This window comes from Typopeltis vanoorti, chromosome 10 (genome assembly GCF_054136105.1).
Source record: "Typopeltis vanoorti isolate ZY-2024b chromosome 10, IOZ_Tvanoo_1.0, whole genome shotgun sequence".
In the NCBI taxonomy this organism is placed as follows: domain Eukaryota; kingdom Metazoa; phylum Arthropoda; class Arachnida; order Uropygi; family Thelyphonidae; genus Typopeltis; species Typopeltis vanoorti.
Genome location: NC_143558.1, coordinates 20,321,604 through 20,343,688, shown reverse-complemented (window position 1 = coordinate 20,343,688; position 22,085 = coordinate 20,321,604). Strand labels below are relative to the sequence as shown.

General features: G+C 34.7%; 1 protein-coding gene across 1 annotated transcript in view; it reads right to left on the bottom strand.

Moving 5' to 3' along the window:
• The window catches only part of LOC150102212 (uncharacterized), a 104,792-nt gene extending 83,321 nt beyond the window's left edge, over window positions 1-21,471 (bottom strand). The window contains exons 1-3 of the mRNA XM_090399524.1: window positions 21,366-21,471; window positions 14,890-14,994; window positions 10,646-10,872 (exon numbers count right to left, since the gene is read on the bottom strand). Coding sequence (XP_090255650.1) covers window positions 10,646-10,872; window positions 14,890-14,994; window positions 21,366-21,471 — 438 coding nt within the window. The remainder of the gene's footprint in view (window positions 1-10,645; window positions 10,873-14,889; window positions 14,995-21,365) is intronic.
• Window positions 21,472-22,085: the final 614 nt, after the last annotated feature.

Here is a 22,085-nt window from a genome sequence, read left to right as displayed (position 1 = left end):
CAACACAAAATACGAGGCTAATCTTCTTGAATGGCAGTCAGTCTCAAGTAGAGTAATGTGGGCAAATATGAGAATGGGGAACTGGACAATGAGACTTATTTGTGCCTATGGTCCCACAGAAGGTTCTACTAAGGTAGAAGTGGAGGAATTTTTTGAGGCTTTAGAAAAAGCAACTGACACAATGAAAAAGGAAAAGTTGGTCCTTGTTGGGGATCTAAATAGTAGAGTAGGAAATGATTGTGAGACATACAAAAATATTTTGGGAAAATTTGGAGAAAAGAGCAAAGCTAATAATAATGGCAAATATCTGTTGGATTTCTGCTCAGGACATGAACTGGTTATTACTAACACCATGTTCCAACATAAAAATGTGCACAAATTCACATGGAGAGAAGAGGCTAGGAATAAGAAAAGTCTCATTGACTATGTTATTGTTGAAAGTGATGTTTTCTCCCTGGTGCAGGACACCAGAGTGTACAGAGGATTTGAAATTGGAAGCGATCACTATTTAGTCTTGAGCAGGATAAAATTGAATTTCATATTGAAAAGAATAACATGTAAGAAAGTTTTAAAGCGAATAAAAGTTGAGCAGCTCTCAGATGTAAACTGTAGACTAAAATACAGAAATATTATTGAAAAGAAAATGAAAGAGTTTGAGAACAGGAATCAAACCTTGGAGATTCAGTGGCAAACTCTGAAGGAAACATTGATTGATTCTGCCAGAGAGGCATGTGGTGACGTTGTGTGCAAAGATAAAAAAATCAGAACTCCCTGGTGGACACAGGAAGTTAAAGAGGCAGTGAAGGAAAAGAAGAAAGCATATCAAAAGTTCCTGGCAAATAAGTCAGCTTTTACTCTTACAGAATACAGAGACAAATGTAAGAAAGCTAAACAGTGTGTAAAACTAGCTAAACAAAAGTCATGGGAGGACTTTGGCAAGAATATAGAAAATAAATATCAAGAAGGTGGCAAAATATCCTGGAGGTTGTTGAAGAAGCTTAGGAATGGAGGAAAGAGTGCTGTAAAAGGAATTAGAGATGATAAAGGTGAAATGAAAACAGGAGAAAAAGATATCCTTGAAGTATGGAGTAATTACTTTGAAAAACTGCTAAATGAAACAAGCAGTGATGACAGCACAGTGATAAAAAACACTGATCAGACATGCAGTCAGGAATACATATCCATACTTGAAGTAGAAAAAGCCATCAAAGGCTTGAAATGTGGAAAGGCAGCAGGAGTAGATGATATTCGAAAGGAAATGCTGAAGTATGGTGGTATAAGAGTCTTACAGTGGCTGCACTGCATAGTTCAGAAAGCCTGGACAGAGGGACGAATTCCCGATGATTGGAGTAGAGCTCTCATAGTACCCATATATAAAAAGGGAAATAAAACTGAATGTGAGAATTACAGAGGTATTTCCCTATTGAGTGTTCCTGGCAAGATCTATGCAAGTATACTTGAGAAACGGTTGAGAAGAATTGTGGAAGAAAAGCTTGGTGAAGAACAAGCTGGATTCAGGCCAAATAGAGGCTGTCAGGATCAGATCTTCACTTTACGACAAATAGTCGAGAAAGCATGGGAATATAACAAAGATCTGTATTTAAGTTTTGTCGATTTGGAAAAGGCATATGACAAGGTGCCAAGAGAGAAGCTATTCAATACGCTGCAGTTATATGGTGTCAATGGGGCATTATATCAAGCAATACTTAGTCTTTATTTGAGTTGTGAGTCAGCAGTTAGAATTGAAGGAAGTACAGGAAGATGGTTTAATGTTAAATCTGGCGTGAGACAAGGATGTACATTATCCCCTCTGTTATTCATTATCTATATGGATCACATTATGAAGGAATGTGGTATTAAACCTGATATCAAAATTGGAGATGTTAATGTTAGCTCTTTGCTTTATGCGGATGATGTTATACTTCTAAATAAATCCGCTACAAGTCTGCAAGATTCTCTGACTAAATTGAATAGCTGTTGTAATAGATATGGTATGAAGGTCAGCAATAAAAAGACAAAGACAATGAAAATAGGCAGAATCATTGAAAATGTCAACTGTGTTGTGAATGGAGAACCTGTGGAACAAGTAAAACATTTCAGCTACTTAGGCACAATTTTTACTGAAGATGGTAAACTAAATATAGAAATAGACAACAGAATCAGCAAAGCTGGTATCGTGGGAAGTCAATTGAATAAATTCATATGGAATAAGAAAGAAATTAGTCAGAACACTAAATTAGCTGTATACAAGACTGTGTTCAAACCAATTTTAACTTATGGATCTGAGAGCTGGGTCAGAAGTAAAACACTTGACCAAAGACTGGAGACCGCAGATATGAGAGTCCTGAGAAAGATTAGAGGCGTGAACAGATGGCATCAATGGCAATATTATATTAAAAATGAGGATATTAGGAAAGAACTTGACATTGTCAGCATCCAGGAATGCGTTAGCAGAGCTAATCTCAGATGGTATGGTCACTTAAATAGAATGGGAGAGGAAAGATTAGCAAAACAAGTGTTCTCTGCCAGGTTGGCAGGAAAACGACCCAGAGGAAGACCAAGATATAGGTGGATTGATACGGTACAAAGTGCCTTAGATGATAGAAATATAAGATCTGATAATGTTGGAGTCTTGACAAGTAACAGACTGATTTGGAGGAAAATTGTAGATAGGAAGTTAGTAATGATGTAATTTTTTCATGTAGTACTGTCATATCCTGTACACCCCTTGAGGGTACATGGCAGGAATTTGATGATGATGATTTTTCATCATTTGGACTACTATTTCAAAACTTTGATTTTTTTTTTTTTTTTTTTTTTTTTTTTTAACCTAGATGGTGCCATATTAGGTCTTGTGCTGCACGCTGCAGTCACTTACACTGTCCCCACTGTTACACCGGATTGTGGTTGTCTTGCCTTTGTAACAAACTTTGTGTTGTGTGCTCTGAAGATGCTGGATATATTACCAGCGAAATATTAGCTTTTAAGTTAATAAATAGTTATTTTCTTAACCATCTGTGTTCTTTTTATACCGTGAAACCAATCATAACAAGTGGATGCTTATTTTTCAAACAAAATCATCTTCAGCGATGAGGCTCATTTTCATCTTGATGGCTTCGTTAATCGACAAAATTGTCACATTTGGGGTTCAGAAAATCCACGAGTGATTGTTGAGAAACAAATGCATCCACGACGTGGTGAAGATTCTGGGCTGGAGGCATCATTGGTCCATTCTTCTTCGAAAATGTGGCTGGTAAGGCAATAACAGTTAATGGTGCTCACTATTGCGACATGATAATTCAGTTTTTTGTGCCTAAATTGCAAGATATGGATGTGTACGACATGTGGTTTCGACAAGACGGTGCCACACACCATACAGCCCGAGAAACAATTCAATTACTGCATGAGTCATTTCCTGGTAGTATAATTTCCCATTTTGGTGATCAGAATTGGCCGCCCAGATCATGTGATTTAACATCGTTGGACTTTTTTCTTTGGGATTTTTTGAAGTCTAAGGTTTATGCCAACAAGCCCACAACCACCCACATCTTGAAGGAGGAAATTGAGCACTGTATCAATGAAATTCAGCCACATTTATGCAAAACGGTCATAGAAAATTTCGACAAAAGAGTGCATATGTGCCAGCAAAGCCGTGAAGGCCATTTACCTGATATGCTATTCCATGTATAACCCTATACTGTATACTTTATGAATCAATAAGAAATTACAATTTTTAATTAAAAGCCTGTGTTTTCTATCAAAATTACTTCTGGTGTGAATTCTGGGACACCCTGTAGAATCAGAAAAGCATGTGATAGCATTCAGAGAGAAGGCCTTGAGGAGTATTTGTAAAATTTGATGCTGCAAAAGTTCCTATAATTTAGCATCGATTTTTACAGAGGTCGTTCACATTGTAAATAATTCTAAACTACTCATTGCTGAAAATTTTGTAAACCCATATGGGTATCTGAAATGCAACAATGAAAATATGCTGTAAATTGCGAGTTAAATTAGTTGTTAACATTGTGCACTTTATTTAATTCTTAGAGTGAAATTGTAGAGATGATCTATTTTTGAAATGTTTATGCCTCAAGCGAAAGGAATTATAGAGGATTATGTATGTGAAAGTGAACAATGGATTGAAGGTCACAGCTGCTGTCAAAATGTTCGCAGGATATTCAGGGGTCTCTGACCCTGAAAGAAGGAACTTTTGCCACCATGCAATGAAGGTCACGATGACTGACCATTCAGAGGGGGGGGGGTCTCTTATCCTAAAACAAGGACCTGGAAAAAAAGAGTATATAGAGGGCCTTAGGAGGATCTCTCTCTCTCATTTTCACATTCTTGTGGGGACAGTCAGCAGACCCGACTAGAGTTCGTCGGAATGCACCCATGGCTACGAGGAGCAACGGAGGAATTTCCGCGATGAATTGCAGTTAGGAGCTTGCTCAGTGCATCAGACATAGGGCACCTTCGACTCGATCCAGTACATCGGCAAACGGGAATCACTCTTCCTGCAAAAGAACCCACAAAGAGATGACTATCGAGCAGCGTAAAAAGAAGGCCTGCACAGAAGAACAAGTCGGACAGCCTGCAGAAACAGAGTAGGACCACAAGGACTTGAAGGAAAGTACATTGCAATAGACTTGTATGTTTTTCCAGTATTATCGGTAAGGTGCGTAAGGAGAATTGTGATCATCTGATTGTAACATTCCTAGAACAAATTAAGACTGAAGGGTTGATATGAGATAACTTTGAGAGAGATGATATAGCAGAATAGAGATATTGTAGCATATGAGGTTTTTCTCTCTATATAAATGATTGATTATTTATTTGTTTAAGGTTATAAGTTAAGGTTAGATTAAGAGACTGTATAAAGTGCATGGAATAGTGTAATAATTGTTTCAAGTTGCATTAAACATGTTTTGTTTGTTAAAAGGAGACTTTCACCTAATCTTAGTCAATGCACTGTCTTAAAAAATATTTGAACCTGTGAAAAAGGGGAACTAAGAAACAGCCATGACTGTAAAATTAAACCATAGACCATTGATAGAATTATCCTATAGGTGTTATAGCTCATCTCCAATACTTATTAATTAGGAACTTAGGTGGCACAGTCACAAATCAAATAAATTTTCCTAAGTTCCTTTCAGCTTAAGAGATTGCTATCTGTACCTGAGAATTGTCTAATACTTTGGTCTATTCATTAATAGCATCATCACCTTATATAGGAGTATTAGAGACTAAATTGTGGGAAATAAGACAAGAGGTATCATAAGGGATAGAATAACCTTAAGAGAGCATTAAAGAACAATTAAGAGAAATTAGATAACACAATTAAGAGAATATAAGTAATACAAATAAGAGAAAAAAAAGTAGTAAAAGCCTAAAATGTTAATATGTTAAATGAATCTGAAATACCTCATAAGATAATAAACTGTATTATTATGTAAATAAATGGTATTGGCTAACGGAATTAGATCTGAATCTTTTATTATTAAGACGAAACTGAAGCAAGGGAATGTCCCTTACATCCACCCTATTTAACTTAGCAAAAAAATTAATTTTGAGAGTGTAAAATGTAACACAGAGTAATAATATTAGGATTGCAGATGATATGTCTAGCTGGAGAAAATGCTGAAGTCATTAAAATAACATTCAGAAAACTCAAAGCTTCTGCTGAAAAATTAGGATAAAAACCAACCAGGTTTTATTGAATATTTAAAAATATGTAGAAACAACAATCAAGGGAAAATGACCAGTTTGCTATTGATAACCTGAAATTTAAAAATGGCACTTCCTTCAAATATTTTGGAACACTGATTACTTGAGATAAGAACATTAATACAGATAAACAAGCTTTAATAAATGTCCTCAACACATCTTATCATTCGCTACATTATCATCTTCCAAAATTTTATCAAGCAGAGTTAAAATGGAAATATAAGATATCATTAGGCATATCATTTTATGTGGAGCAAAAGCCTGAAGCATAACAGGACAAGATGCCAAAGCTTTGCAAATTTATGAAAATAAAATCTTTGGACCTGTGAGAGATAAAATAGAAGAGAATGGAGAAGACATAATCAAGAACTATACTGAATTCTATAGATCTGTACTTCTAAAATTATGAAATCACAGCTTGCAGATTTGAGATAGCCTAGATATGTGGAAAGTACGAGTGAAGAGAGAATGGCTAAACAAGCATTCAAGATGAGGCCTGATGGCAAGTGACCTAGAAGAAGCACCACCAGGAGAATAACATCCATAAGAATTAGCTGAGGTAAGAATCCTGTACTGGACTGGAAGAACCCAAAGCAGAAAAGAATGGAAGAAACTGGTAGTTGCAGCAGAATACTTTAAAGGTTCCACAAGGTGAAGAACATGTGAAAAAAAAAAAGTTACCTAGAAGCAAATATAGACTCGGACCTCATTCCAGTTATTTTAGATGGCAAATGATTTTCACACTGGGTGATGAAAATCATCTACCATCTAAAGATATTATCAATTATCTATGCCACAGCAAAATTTTACTGTATGGCTTGTATAATTATTATCCTTTAAGGGATTTAGGTTCAATGGCCTGTTCCGGTCTCATTCGATCTTTTCCTTGTCGTCCCTGATTTCTATATCCTCCAACTGTCCATTCTTTCAATATGTTCAATACACTTCTTCCAGCATTTGTATGCTTTGTCCAATACTGAGTCTATTTTTAGTTCTTTACATATTTTTATGCTGCTTCTTTTTTAAAATTTTTTCCTGTCTAAGAGAATATAACCTGCTGTCCTTTGCAATTTGATTTATCCAGTTTCTAAGCTTTTTTCTTCTGGAGGTTTCTGGTCCATAATCATATAAGTATAGTTCTACAATCCAGTTTAAATGCCGGTTTTATATTTTATCCCATTTCTTTACTATTTCATCTATATAGATATTAAATAAGAGTGGTTACATTGGGCATCCTTGACAGACCCCCCTCTGTTTATTACTTTCCATTCTGTAACATTTTCATTGATTCTTACAGCTATTTGGTTGGTTTTGATACATGTTAGTTACAGCAGCAAGTTGTTGATTTGAAATGTTGAGATTGTTCCTTAAGACTCTGTCAAAGGCATTCTGGTAATCTCCAAATGCTATGTGTGTTTCTATGTTGAATTCATAATGTTTTCCCATTATGATTTTTAATGTAAAAGCCGAGTCAATGGGTGATCATCCATTTTGTTCTTAGCAAAGTTTATTTTCTACATATTATTTAAATTTTTTAAATTAATATTCATGCATATTACTTATAACCAGTATTTAAGAAACTTATTCCTCTGTAGTTTTTACAGTTGCACTTATTGCCTTTTATATGATTTTTTGGGATGTTAATTGCCTTATTCCAATTTTCTGAAATTTTTTCTTGGTGGCAAATATTGTTAAATAATTTTAAAAGTCATTTGATGAATAGGATGCCTACATATTTAATAAGTTCTATATTTATTCCATCTTCTCCAAGGAATTTTCCTGATTTTCTTTGCTGTATTGCTTGTTGGATTTCTTGTAATGTTATTTCTTCTACTGTATAGTTAGTAGTTAGCATTATATCAGTTTTAGATTCATTACAATCTTGTTATAAGTTTTGGAAGTAGTCCAAGGTTTTCTCTTTGATTATTTCAAGTTTCACTTTTCTTTTACCTCCTTATTCATATTTCTTAGAATTTTGGATGTATTTGGTCTCTTCACTTTAAGATCTCTTTCCAATTTTGCTATGAAGTTATCCCATGTTTCTCTCTCTATTTTTTTTTTTTTTACAGCATGCTATTTTTTTTTGCTATTGCTCTTCTGTATTTATAATTAATTTCTGCTTCTAGTGATTTTGTGTTTATCAATTTATATGCTTCTTTCTTGTCTTTGATTATTAATAATGGTTTACAAACTGACTATCAGGAAAGAAAGAATTCAAAAATATGAATTTAAATGAAAAAATAAATAAATAAATAAAAAAAAAATATATATATATATAGAGAGAGAGAGAGTATTATATCAGGATGACAACTACAAAATAACTGAAGAAGTTATAAACTAGAAGAAGTTATATGGAGCACCCAAAGCTTGCAAATGGAAAAGCTGCAGGTGAGGATGGAGTTATCGTAAACTTCTAAAAGCAAGTGGGGAAATGATCTACAAAATCTTTTCAAAACTATTTACCCTATGTCTGAAGAAAAATGATGTACAAAGAACATAGAAGGCTACCCCAATTCTGATACACAAAAAAGGTGAAGTAGAAGACTTGAACTAACATAGACCGATCAGTCTAGTAGTTTACAAAAGTCTTGGCTCATACTTTGTGCAACTCTAGACTTAGCACAACCAAAAGAACAGGTAGGCTTTCGAAGTGGCTTTAGTATAATGGACATATTCAAGTTGTACGACAGATTATCAAACAGCGTAATGAATATCAATTACCATTATGTCTTTGTTTTACTGATTCAGTAAAATGCATTTGATTCAGTAAAAACTTGTGCAATACTTAAAGCATTACAAAACTAGCAAATGGAGGAGCCATACATCAGGACCATTAAATCAGAATACACCAATGCAACAGCAGCAATTCATTTCAATGAAAACATCTCTATTGTGGAAATACAGAGAGGTGTAAGATAAGGTGACACAATATCTCCAAAATTATTCATCGCATGCCTATAAGAAATATTCAAACTGCTTGATTAAGAAGAAAAAGGTCTGAAGATAAATGGAAGATATTTAAGCCATTTACACTTTGCAGATGACTTAGTTATCTTCACATGTATTACAGACTCATATCCATGACTCCAAATTTCTAGCTAAACTCTAAATAGCTGCCCTAAAGAAGGCCCAAGTTATGTTCAATAGCTATGTCCAACCAGAAATAATAAAAATCAATAATGATGAAATTAAACAAGTAGATCATTACATATACTTGTACTTAGGACAATAGATATCAATGGAATTAAAATAAATTAAAAGATGCACAATGTTTGGGTGGAAAGCATTTGGAAAATTACAGTCAATATTCAAAAGCAAACAATCATTATGTCTGAAGAGAAAAGTTTTTAACCAATGAATTCTTCCAATATTGACATATGGCTGTGAAAATATGAACACTAAATGCAAAAGAAATTTAAAAATTAAGAACAACACAATTTATTATGGAAAGAAGTATGCTTGGTATTACAAGACTGGATCACAAAAGGAATTTCTTATCCAGTCTTAGTATCACAAGACTGGATAAGAAATCAACCAAAGTTTCTCTGACATCACAGGAAGAGTGAAACATCTGAAGTGGCAAAGGGCTGGGCATATTGCTCGAAGACAAGATCAGCAATGGACAAAAGAATACTGGATTGGATTTCATGAGAGGAAAAATGACCATGGTACCCAACTAAATCACAGTAGATTGATGATATCATCAGATTTGCAGGAGTGACATGGGAAAGGAGAGCCATGAAGAGAGAATTTTGGAGTAATCATCTTGGAAAGGTCTTTATCCAGCAGTGGATATTAACAATGGCTGATGATGATGATGATATATATATATATATATATATATATATATATATATATAAAAACTAAGCTAAAACAGATTTTCTCTTACATCACACACATTAGTCTGATAACTGATTGAAATGTATATGAAAGAAATAATCTGAAAATTCTGACTGCAAAAATAGGTAATTGGAATCTACCATGAGCATGATATATATATATATATCAATAAAAAATAAAAATTTTATATATATATATATATATATATATATATATATATATATATATGATCATCAGTAGTTACAATGACTCAGTGATTAAATATGTTCATCTTTTTTTGACTGACTGAAACCGAGAAAATAGATAAGTTAATTTAATGGAGCACACGTTTCATCAAAAATAACTTCTTCAGGTGTGGTAACACTAAAAGCAAATTAAAAAAACCATAAAAACACTGTGCCATTATAATAACAGACTTGTAAACTGAAGTTAAGTTTTAATTGTCATTATAGTTCATTGCGTAGTTCTATTGTTGTGCGAATGCGAGTGTATGAGTTCACGCGTACGCCAGTATCTAATGGCAGAACTATGCGAGTCAGGTAAACTATAACTGAGGTTGCTCAGTGATTAGATATGTTCATCTTTTTTTGACTGACTGAAACCGAGAAAATAGACAACAAGTTAATATAATGGAGCACATAACATGTTTCGTCAAAAATGACTTCTTAAGGTGTGGTAACACTTAAAGCAAATTAAAAAATCCTAGATCCTTCTCACATCAACAGCAACCTCAGTTATAGTTTATCTGACTAGCATAGTTTTGCTATTAGATACTGGCGTATATGCGTGAACTCATACGCTTGCATTTGCACAACAATAGAACTACATAATGGACCATAACGACAATTCAAACTTACTTCAGTTTACAAGTCTGTTATTATAATGGCACAGTGTTTCTATGTTTTTTTTTTTTTATTTGCTTTAAGTGTTACCACACCTGAAGAAGTCACTTTTGATGAAACATGTTGTGTGCTCCACTAAATTAACTTGCTATCTATTTTCTCGGTTTCAGTCAGTCAAAAAAAAGATGAATATATATATAAAACTAAAGTATAATGTCAGGATATCACTTGTTCCTTACCTTAATATCTTGATGAGAAATCTCAGTCAAGATAGCATGTAACCAAGCAATATTGCAAACGTTAACATAAAAGGCCAACTTTTCTTCTCTGTAATTTAAGAGCATCAGATCTACATAAGCCAATTCAGCACAGTTTTCCATCCATGTAGGAAGTTCTTCATGGTTAGATATTGCATGCAAAGTCTTCCATGTAATTACATTTTCCTCATTAAATTTCCCGCAAACATCTAAAATAAAACATTCAGTTAAATGGGCATATTCCTAATTAGTGGAATGAGTATTGAAATGTTATTTTTTGTTCTTTACATGCTTAATTAAAACTAAGTAATAAAAAATAACAGTTAAATTTTAATTCAATAATTTAAAGTCGACTTAAAAAATTGACTAATTAACTACACATGTGATTTTAATATTTCTATCATTAATGATTTTACTACAATAATCAACTCTTCAAATAACAGTATAATGTTAATACAATGACATAGTAATGATTTTCTTTGCTTGAATTATAAACTCATTAGATATTTAAAAAATCCTGCATTGCATATGAAATATTCATATCACTATTTGTATTTTTTTTAAACTTAGAATTTTCAAAAGAGAATCATCATCAGCCATTTTTTGTCCAATGCTGGATGATGGCCTCCCCCAAAAGTCCTCAATTCATTCCTATCTTGAGCCTTTCTATGCCACTGAGTTCCTGCCATCTCTTTAATCTCATCCTCCCACCATGTCTTTGGTCTTCCTGTAGTTCTCTTTCCATCTTTAGGATACCATTCAGATATTAACTTTGTCCATTTTTGAGTGTTACTTCTTACAATATGATCTGTTCATTGCCATTTGGATCTTTTAACGGCTATTATGTTGCTCACCCTAATCTGAGCTCTGACACGAGTATTGCGTTTTTCTATCCAGAAGTGTAATACAGAGTAATGATCTTTCCATTTCCCTCTGGGTAATCCTCAACTTGTTGGTCAATTTTTTAGTCCAAGTTCATGTTTCACTTGCATGTGTCATGACTGGACGTATACAACTGTCAAAAATTATTTCCTTTTTAGGAAGATTGGAATGTTTCCTTTGAGTGCTTTACAGTGTTTTCCGGAGGCTATCTAACTAAGTTGAATGCTACATATAATTTCTTCTTTACAGTCATCCTCTACTGTGATCTTTTGTCTTAGGTAAACATAGGAGGTTACTATATCAATTTCCCAGTGTTCCATTTGTACTGGCTTCTTGGAAATGTATTTATTATACATTATTTTTGTCATGTCTTTGTTTATATATAATCCTTTCTTTTTACTTTATGCATTCAATTCAGAGATCATTTGTCAAAGTTCTGTATATTAACTGGCAATTGCCTTATTGGTTATTTTGGCTACCAGTAGGAAGTCTTAAGAGAAACTAGTAATTAACATAGAGTAAATGGGTGATTTCCCCTTGTTCCTTCATTTATATTCGCTGTCCAGTTTTCAACAAACACAAGTTCCAATCATAATTTTCTTCTGAACTGGCCTATTACTTGTTAGAACTCTGATTTGATTATTTCTTTTATTTCTGTCTTCTAGAGTACTCCTAACCGTATCCATAATATGAAGACTATATGAAGACCAAAGTGTTATGAGAGGTGCCCACTATGTCGGCAAGCCTTAGATGATGGGTGGGAGGCCTATTAAAGAATTAAAGTTTCCCAAATCTTGGGAAGTTTAATACAACCATATTTATTAAGGGCTGGTTTTTTAAATCACTACTGATTCTAAAGAGTGTTTCCAGTTTGTATTTACTGTGATGGAGCAGGAAATTTTTCTTTCATCTGATTCTGAACACTTTCTAGTCTTCATATAGTCTAATTTCATTTCTTCCATTTATTGTTTCTTGTGTGCATTATTACAATTTTAACATTGTATTCCTGAAGATGTCTTTGTGACAGAGACAAATATTGAAATGATTAAATCTGCTGTTTAATTATTTCCTTTTGTGTATTTCATATTTTACCCTGGCTAAGAAAATAACAAACGTTTATGAAACCATGCATTTTTGTGATTCATACCATAACACAGCACTATAATGCTGTATACTGTATGATACAAGTGCAAACTGTGGTCAAATCAGTTTCTCTTAATACAGAAAGCAAATTAATATTATTCATGCCTCCATGGAGTCAAGAGACTCATCGTGGGTCCTGCCTAGGAAACACAAAGTCTATCATACCACTCCTTGAACTCATTGACCATTCTTGCTTTCACCACTCTATCAGGCAATGCATTCCTCCACACAAAGAAACCACTCCTCACCCTCTTGCTCACAGCTTCCTTTCATAACTTCCAGGGATGGTCCCTTGTTACTGCTCCTTCCCACTGCTCCACCAAGTGAAAGAACTGCCCAGTGTCCAGCCTATAACTGCCTCTCAACAGTTTAAAAGTCTCAATCATATCACCTTTCCTTCTTCTATCCACCAAACTCTGCAGTCCACATTCCCTCATCCGATCCTCATAACTAACACTGTACAGTCCTGAAACCATCTTTGTTATCCACCTCTGCATCCTTTCCACAGTTAACTTATCCCCTTCAAATCCTGGGGACCAAATTTGAGAACAACAGTCTAAGTGTAGTCTGATCAGGGTCTTATACAATGGAATGATAACTCTTCTATCTCTCCAGGTCAGTGTCCTCAGTATTGCAGCAATCCTCTGGGTTACTTTCACCACCTTTGCAATATGCCCCCTGAATTTCAGTTTTCTATCAATCATCATTCCCAGATCTCGTCTCCCCTATTTCCTCCAGTACAGCTCCTCCAATCGAGTATGCAGCCTCCCATCGATGTATTCCAAACTTCAAGACTTTACAATTTGCTGCATTAAACTGACACTCCCATTCATTTGCCCATCTGTCTAGTTTATTCAAATCCTCTTGCAGGGCTTCCACATGTGCACTATTACTGATAACCCTTCCCAGCTTCACATCATCTGCAAACAACTGAATATTCCCTTCAATCTATTGACAATGTCATTGATATAAAGGTTAAACAATACAGATCCCAGCTGAGCCTTGTGGAACCCCACTTGTAACCTTCTGCTTCACTGATATTGCCCCACAATACACAACTATCTGATACCTATCAGACAGCCAATCCTGAATCCACTTGACTAATCCGACATCTAAACCCATGTACTGTAACTTAAATATCAGCTTATCATGTGGCACCCTGTCAAATGCCTTTGCAAAATCCAAAAAATAGCAGTGTATGCCATTCCCTCATCAACTGCTCTTGTCACTTTATTATAAAAGGAAATCATATTACTTAAGCGAGAGTGCCCCTTAACAAATCCATGTTGATTCTCACAGATAACATTACCCTCATCTGCCCGAGACTGTATATAGTCCCTCACTAATTTCTCCAAGACCTTAACTACTGATGACACACAAACTGGCCTATAATTAGACACTTCCAGTCTGCTAGTGCCCTTATGCAATAGCACTATCTTACCTTCCTTCCATTCGTTGGTTACCTTTCCCATAGGCAGACTTTCATTGAAAAGCCAGGTCAAAGGAGCTGTCAGTTTTTTAGCACATTCTCTCAAAACCCATGGTGAAATTGTACAATTCTTAGTGCTACTGCATGTTTGTTTAATTTGGAGTAAAATATACAGTTGAGACTAAGAATATAATTTCCTGTCAATCATAATATGTTGGAAATGTCATACATGAACAGTAAAATCCATACCTCTCGAAAAATTTGGTTATTTTATTGCTTCTAGGGGCTTGTTAAAAGAAGCACATAGGACAAAGTATCTCATTCTGAAAGATTTTTATTTAGAATATTTTTATTTAAATACTATTTTCCAATGCAACTAAACATAGTGTGCATGCAAATAACGACAGTTTTTATGTCAAAAGAATGCTAGTTGTCCTACTCAAGTTACCAATAATTAAAATGAAAAATATTTTGTATAAATAATTATTCAATTATTGATAAAAAATATTTATTAAAAATTGAGAGGTTTAAAAAATAAGTTATAAAGCAAATATAAATTAAAGAAATAAATAACCAAAAAATCTACTGAATATAGTAACAATTGAGTAAAAAAAAAAAAAAAACACTCTCCTTACAACCAATAAGAAGTGTAGGAAAAAGTGCGATTTTGTATCAAAATGAGGCGCATACTATTTTTTACCCTTCTCAACATGCTATACATATTTATTTCCTGAGTAATGATTTTAAGTTTAACATTAATGCTGTTACTAACCTTTACTAATATCCAAGATCACTTTTAACAATACTTCAGCAACTACAATAGGATGACGAGCAGAAAGCCATTGCTTTGTGGAGAAGTTTAAAATTAAGCACTGTTCTAAAGAAAAAAAGAAATTATGTTAAACATTTCAATGAATGTTCTTTTATAAGTGTAATGAGATTCATTAAATTTACACTAATGCAATTTAAGATTAATCTCAGAATACTGGAATTGAAGGAATGAATATGATTTAATTTCAGCTATTTAAACACAATTCTTAGTGAGGATGACAGAAAGAGACAACAGAATTAGTTAAGAATTAGGAGGGGTCAACTAAATAAATTTATATGGAATAAGAGAGAAATTGTTCAAAACACTAAGTGGCTGTATATACAAGACAGTATTCAAACCAATTTTAACTTATGGATCTGAAAGTTGGCTTACTTGATCAAAGACTTGAGACCGTAGATATGAGAGTTCTGAGAAAGATTAGGGGAGTGAACAAAGGCATCAATGACATAATCATATTAAAAATGAGTATATTAGGAAGGAACTTGTTATTGTTAGTATTCAGGAATATGAGAGTAAAGGCTAACTTCAGGTAGTATAGTCACCTAAACAGAATGGAATAGGAATGGTCAGCAAAACAAGTGCTTTTAGCCAGTAAGGCAAGAAAAAAGTCCTGCAGGATGATCTAGTTGGATTGATACAGTAAGAGGTACCTTAAAGATTGATATAAGATCTGACAATATTGGAGTCCTGACAGGTAACAGATTCATCTGGAGGAAAATTGTCAGTACAAAGTTAGTAATGATGCAAGTCTTTCATGTAGTACTATCATAATATCATGTAGCCGTGCCCCTAACACAGAGGAATTTGGTGATAATGAGGAGGAAATTATTACCATAGTAATAACTGCAAAAATAATTGTTTCTTATATAATTACTTTCATTTTAACCATAATTAAACATTTTAATTTTGGTTTAAAATGAAGGTAATTATACAAGTAACTAATATGAGATAAATGGCATGAGATAAAATTATGAGTTGGAAGATATTTTAATTTTATATTATTTCTTCTCTGCATTCCTATAATATCACTCTAACAAACAGGAAAAATGCACTGTGTGTGTCTGTTCTGATTCTATCACACTGCCTGGATATTCAAGCCATCTGAGAGATTGTGTTGGTAGATTAGTTCAAGGCAACATGCCATGACTTAAAAGAAAAAAAGAAGAAGTAATTCTATAAACAAAAGGCAGTAGAACTTACAGATGCTATGAGAAAAGCAATCAGTAAACAGTAAATTACACATAAGAATGGAGTTGTGGCAAGAAGACTAGCTGATCTCTGTATGGGTATTTATGCCCTACAGCACCTCACTGTATGACCTCACTCTATGTTTATCTATTTCCTAATTAAAAATAAAGCAAAAAGGGAAGTTTATTTTAATTATAGTTCCACTACAATTAAAATAAACATCCTTCAAAGTTCCCTCAAGTTTATTTTAATTGTAGTGGAACTATAATTAAAATAAACTTCCCTCAAAACTAATTTCAACAAAAAAGACAAATCAAAACAAAATATACAGGTGCCAAAAGATGATGTACACTGTCACTTCTGAGCATCCATACCATACCTCTTATTTTTGGCAGAAACCTAAATGGCACTACAATAACTACAGTCATCCTCACTGTTCAAATTACATGCTACATAATTTCTTTTACCACAAGGATGGTGCCTATGCCTTTCTGTGAGATCTTACAATACTTGCCAGAAAACGTCAAATTTAGAATTCTCTGCTTTTGGCTTCCTCTGGCCTAAGATTTCCTTGTTCCATTCGTGTGGTGCATTTAGCACTCTCCAAATTCCACAAAAACACTCTGATCTATTCTTATCCCTAAAGTTGACTTTCTGCAATCCAGCCATCCAAATAGTGAATTCATCTTCCAAGGTGATCTAAATCAGTACTGCCAAAATCCCAACAGTCTAAAATTCATATATACACAAGTGCATACATATGTATACATGAGAGGTACCCAAAAACAACCAGAATCTGAACTTGGTGTGCACCCATTTTCTAGTTATGGATGATGCCTCTAGCAGCCACAATGGTTCCTGTGTGAACCAGTGTGGCTGATTTTTTGTTAGTGCTTACAAGCAAGTTTGGCAATTTTGTAATGGCTGACCACAAGGAACAGAGTGTGTGCATGAAATTTTGTTTTCTTTTGGATTTTGTTTTGCAACTGAAACTATTGTTGTTTCAGCAAGCCTTTAAGGACAACACTTTAGGTAAAACACAGGTCTATGAGTGGTTTTCCTGTTTAAAAAATGGGACATGTCAGGTGAAGACCAACCAAGATCTGGCTGACCTTCGACAAGCAGAAATAATGAAACCATCCAAAAGATTTGCCAGGCAATCAGTGAAGATCGTTGAAAGACCACTGAGCAAGTTTCTGAAAAGATGAATTTGTCATGGAATTCGTGTCAGTGAATTTTAGCAGAAGATTTGCAAATGAAATGTGTGTCTGCTAAATTTGTGTCGTTTGCTCACAGAGGATAAATAAAATCATGTGAATGTTTTCAGCGATTTGAGGGAGCAAGTTCTTAATAACCAGAACTTTCTTTCAAAAGTTGTGATCGGGGATGAGTCTTGGTACTAGGGTTATGATTCAGAAACAAAACAAGCATCAAGCTAGTGGAAACATGCAAATACACCGAGACCCAAGAAGGTACGTGTATTGATCAAATGTCAAGACAATGTTGATTTATTTTTTTGATGTGAATGAAATTGTACACAAAGAATTTGTTCCTCCTGGACAGACAGTCAACCAACATCTTTATCTCAACATTTTGGACTGCATGATGGTGTGCATCAAAAACAGCCAGAAATATGGAGTAGCGGAGATTGGTTGCTGTGCCACAACAATACCCCAGCCCACACAGCCTTGTCTGTCCAACAGTTCTTGAATGAAAAACATGGCAATTGTTCCTCATCCTCCCTACTCGCCTGATCTCTCTCTCTCTCTCTCCAGATGACTTTTTTTTTTTATTCCCATGGATAAAGAAAACCATGTAAGGGCAGAGATTCATTGATGAAGGCGAAGTGAAAGAAAAGTCGCTGGAGGCCATAAACAATATTCCAGTTGAACAGTTCCAGAACTGTTTCCAGTAGTGTAAAAACCATGGGACAAGTGCATTGACCCAATGGAGAGTACTTTGAAGGACTAGAATATGATATTATTATTATTTTTTGAATAATTCTGATTATTTTGGGGTACCGCCTCATATATATGTATAAGATAAAATAATATTATAGATACATTGTGCAAAATACTGTGAAAAAAATCCATCACATATCTATTTTCATAATCATTCACAGCCATCATTATTCTCACTTCTCTCTCAATTGTCATCTTCTTGCATTCTGGACAGAGTTCAGCACAATGTATCCATTCACTCTGGTTATTGGTTTGTTGCTATTCTTTCTGCAATTCCTCAATGATAGTATATATATATATGCCATATGTGCTTCTCCACTACCCCCTGCCCACTTCTATGCCAAGCTTCAACAATGTTTTGGGTGCATGGAATTCCCAGATGAATGGAATCATATACAGACCATAATGTTGGAGGAAATAATGATGGAGTGTGAATTATCATACCATTACATAAATATCATCTAATTCTTATATATATACAATACACACACACACACACACACACACACACACACACACACACACACACACACACACACACACACACACACACACACACACACACATATGCTCTAAAGCATCATCATCATCATCATCAAATTCCTGCCATGTACCCTCAAGGGGTGTACAGGATATGATAATACTACATGACAAAAATTACATGATTACTAACTTCATAACTACAATTTTCCTCCAAATCAGTCTGTTACTTGTCAAGACTCCAACATTATCAGATCTTATATTTCTATCATCTAAGGCACCTTGTACCGCATCAATCCACCTATATCTTGGTCTTCCTCTGGGTCGTTTTGCTACCAACCTGGCAGAGAACACTTGTTTTGCTAATCTTTCCTTGCCCATTCTGTTTAAGTGACTATACCACCTGAGATTAGCTCTGCTAATGCATTCCTGGATGCTGACAATGTCAAGTTCTTTCCTAATATCCTCGTTTTTAATATGATATTGCCATTGATGCCATCTGTTCATGCCTATAATCTTTCTCAGGACTCTCATATCTGCGGTCTCTAGTCTTTGGTCAAGTGTTTTACTTCTGACCCAGCTCTCAGATCCATAAGTTAAAACTGGTTTGAACACTGTCTTGTATACAGCTAATTTAGTGTTCTGGCTAATTTCTCTCTTATTCCATATGAATTTATTCAATTGACTTCTCGTCATACCGGCTTTGCTGATTCTGTTGTCTATTTCTATATTTAATTTACCATCTTCAGTAAAAATCATGCCTAAGTAGCTGAAATGTTTTACTTGTTCCACAGGTTTGTTTAGCTAGTTTTACACAGTGTTCAGCATTCTTGCATTTGTCTCTATATTCTCTAAGAGCACAAGCTGACTTATTTGACAGAAACTTTTGATATGCTTTCTTCTTTTCCTTCACTGCCTCTTTAACTTTGTGTCCACCAGGGAGTTCTGATTTTTTTATCCTTGCAGACAACCTCACCACATGCCTCTCTGGCTGAATCAATCAATGTTTTCTTCAGAGTTTGCCACTGAATCTCCAAGGTTTGATTCCTGTTCTCAAACTCTTTCATTTTCTTTTCAATAATATTTCTGTATTTTAGTCTACAGTTCACATCTGAGAGCTGCTCAACTTTTATTCGCTTTAAAACTTTCTTACATGTCATTCTTTTCAATATGAAATTCAATTTTATCCTACTCAAGACTAAATAGTGATCACTTCCAATTTCAAATCCTCTGTACACTCTGGTGTTCTGCACCAGGGAGAAAACATCACTATCAACAATAACAGTCAATGAGACTTTTCTTATTCTTTGCCTCTTCTCTCCATGTGAATTTGTGCACATTTTTATGTTGGAACATGGTGTTAGTAATAACCAGTCCATGTCCTGAGCAGAAATCCAACAGATATTTGCCATTATTATTAGTTTTGCTCTTTTCTCCAAATTTTCCCAAAATATTTTTGTATGTCTCACAATCATTTCCTACTCTGCTATTTAGATCCCCAACAAGGACCAACTTTTCCTTTTTCATTGTGTCAGTTGCTTTTTCTAAAGCCTCAAAAAATTCCTCCACTTCTACCTTAGTAGCACCTTCTGTGGGACCATAGGCACAAATAAGTCTCATTGTCCAGTTCCCCATTCTCATATTTGCCCACATTACTCTACTTGAAACTGACTGCCATTCAAGAAGATTAGCCTCCTATTTTGTGTTGAATACTACGGCTACTCCTTTTCCTTGGTCATTGCCTGAATATAACATTTTGTATTTATTGCTCAGAAAGATCTCACCAGTTTTTGTCTTTTTTGTTTCAGTCACCCCTATTATGTCGATCTGGCAATTATCTAATTCCTCAGCTAGCTCCATTTCTTTGCCATTCAGGCTTCTTACGTTGATAGTACCGATCTTTAACTCTGGTGATGTTGAGTTGGGGTTTGTTTTTTTGTTCCAGTAGCTGACTTTTCATTGTTCGCCCTGGTTCCCTGGCGTAAACAACGGGGACCTTGTTTAACTGGGTGACGCCCCAGCCGGCATGACATTTTGTCATGTTGTACCATCATTTTTTATTTTGGTTTAACCAATAAGAATACAATTTGATCGGCTAAATCCCAAATTGCCAGCACATCCTCGTTCGTTCAGTATCCAAGTAGATACCCAACAGGGTCCACGATGAGAAGGTGAGGATTGGGCATTAGGTCAGAAGCCCTGGTCAGTTCTCCGCATTCCTTTAAAGGCTATGTGGAGGTCTCCTCTCAGTTATACAGTTTTGACCCTTAAGCACCCCACTCTGAAGCAATATGTATCTATATACTAATATATACTAATCAAGAATTTAGTTTGTTGCTTCAACATTCATGTGCCTTGGCATTATTCCTTCTGAGTTTATTGTAAATACCACAAGCATTTAATTTTCTGAAGCAATATGATACATATTGATACAAGGAACAAACTAAATTCTTGATTAGTACTGTATTGAGATGCCAGTCCACTTGCCCAAAATTTTCTCCCAACACATTGTCCCAATAGTAAAAAAATAGACCTTATTAGACATGTTAGGGAACTCACCTTTGTGGCATTCATTGCAGTTAATTCCAGGTCACTGAATATGGCCTGTGGTCATAAAATTTCATTTTCTTTGGAAAATGTCAATCACATCTTGTAAAAAAAATTTATAATTTCCTTCACTCTTATTTGTTATCAAATATATAAACAGAAGAATTTGATAGTTTTCATTACCAAAAGGTGCATGTATTGTATATAATTGATAAAAATTGCAGGCAGTTTTAAATGTACCATCCATAATGCAATACTGAGCAAATGATTCTTCTTCAATCCATCTGTCCATTACGAAAGGTAGAGTTACCTGATTAGGGGTCATGAAGAATAATGCAGCCGGCATGTCACTCCTCTGCTTAATCCCCGAGGGCCAGTATTTTATGGCTGTAAATTGGTGTTCAAGGGGTCAGTTTGCCTGTTCTGAGGAGTGAAAAACCCAAGTTTTAGTGAGGAAAAAACCTCTGTCTCCATATGAGGCCAATTAATTCATTTGTTGAAAAGACCTGATAAAGGTTCCTCACATCATTGATGGGATGCGAACGCAGGTGTTTTCAACAAGGGGCTTGTCTATATCAACTGAGCTATGGAAGTTCTGAGCACATGATAGGTGTCGAATATTTACTTTTGTCATAAATTGGTAAATTCTTTCCTATCCTACTGCAGAATCTTTAACAAGATTTCTTTTTTTTGTAATTTTAGTACATCTGTCATAAGCATCCATTTGAAATTGCAAGTCATTATATCAAGTAGTTTTTTTTATACAGCTGTCGGAAGCCAAAGTGTTGTCTGTATCCCTTCAAATGGATAAAATTGAGTATCATGCAGTTATAAAATACTTTGTAAAAGGTTTAATGCCAAAAAAATTGATTCAAGGTTCATAAAAGTTTATGGGTACTCTTCTCCTTCATTTTCGACAATTAAGAAATGGGCTGCCGAGTTTAAACACAGCTGTACCAG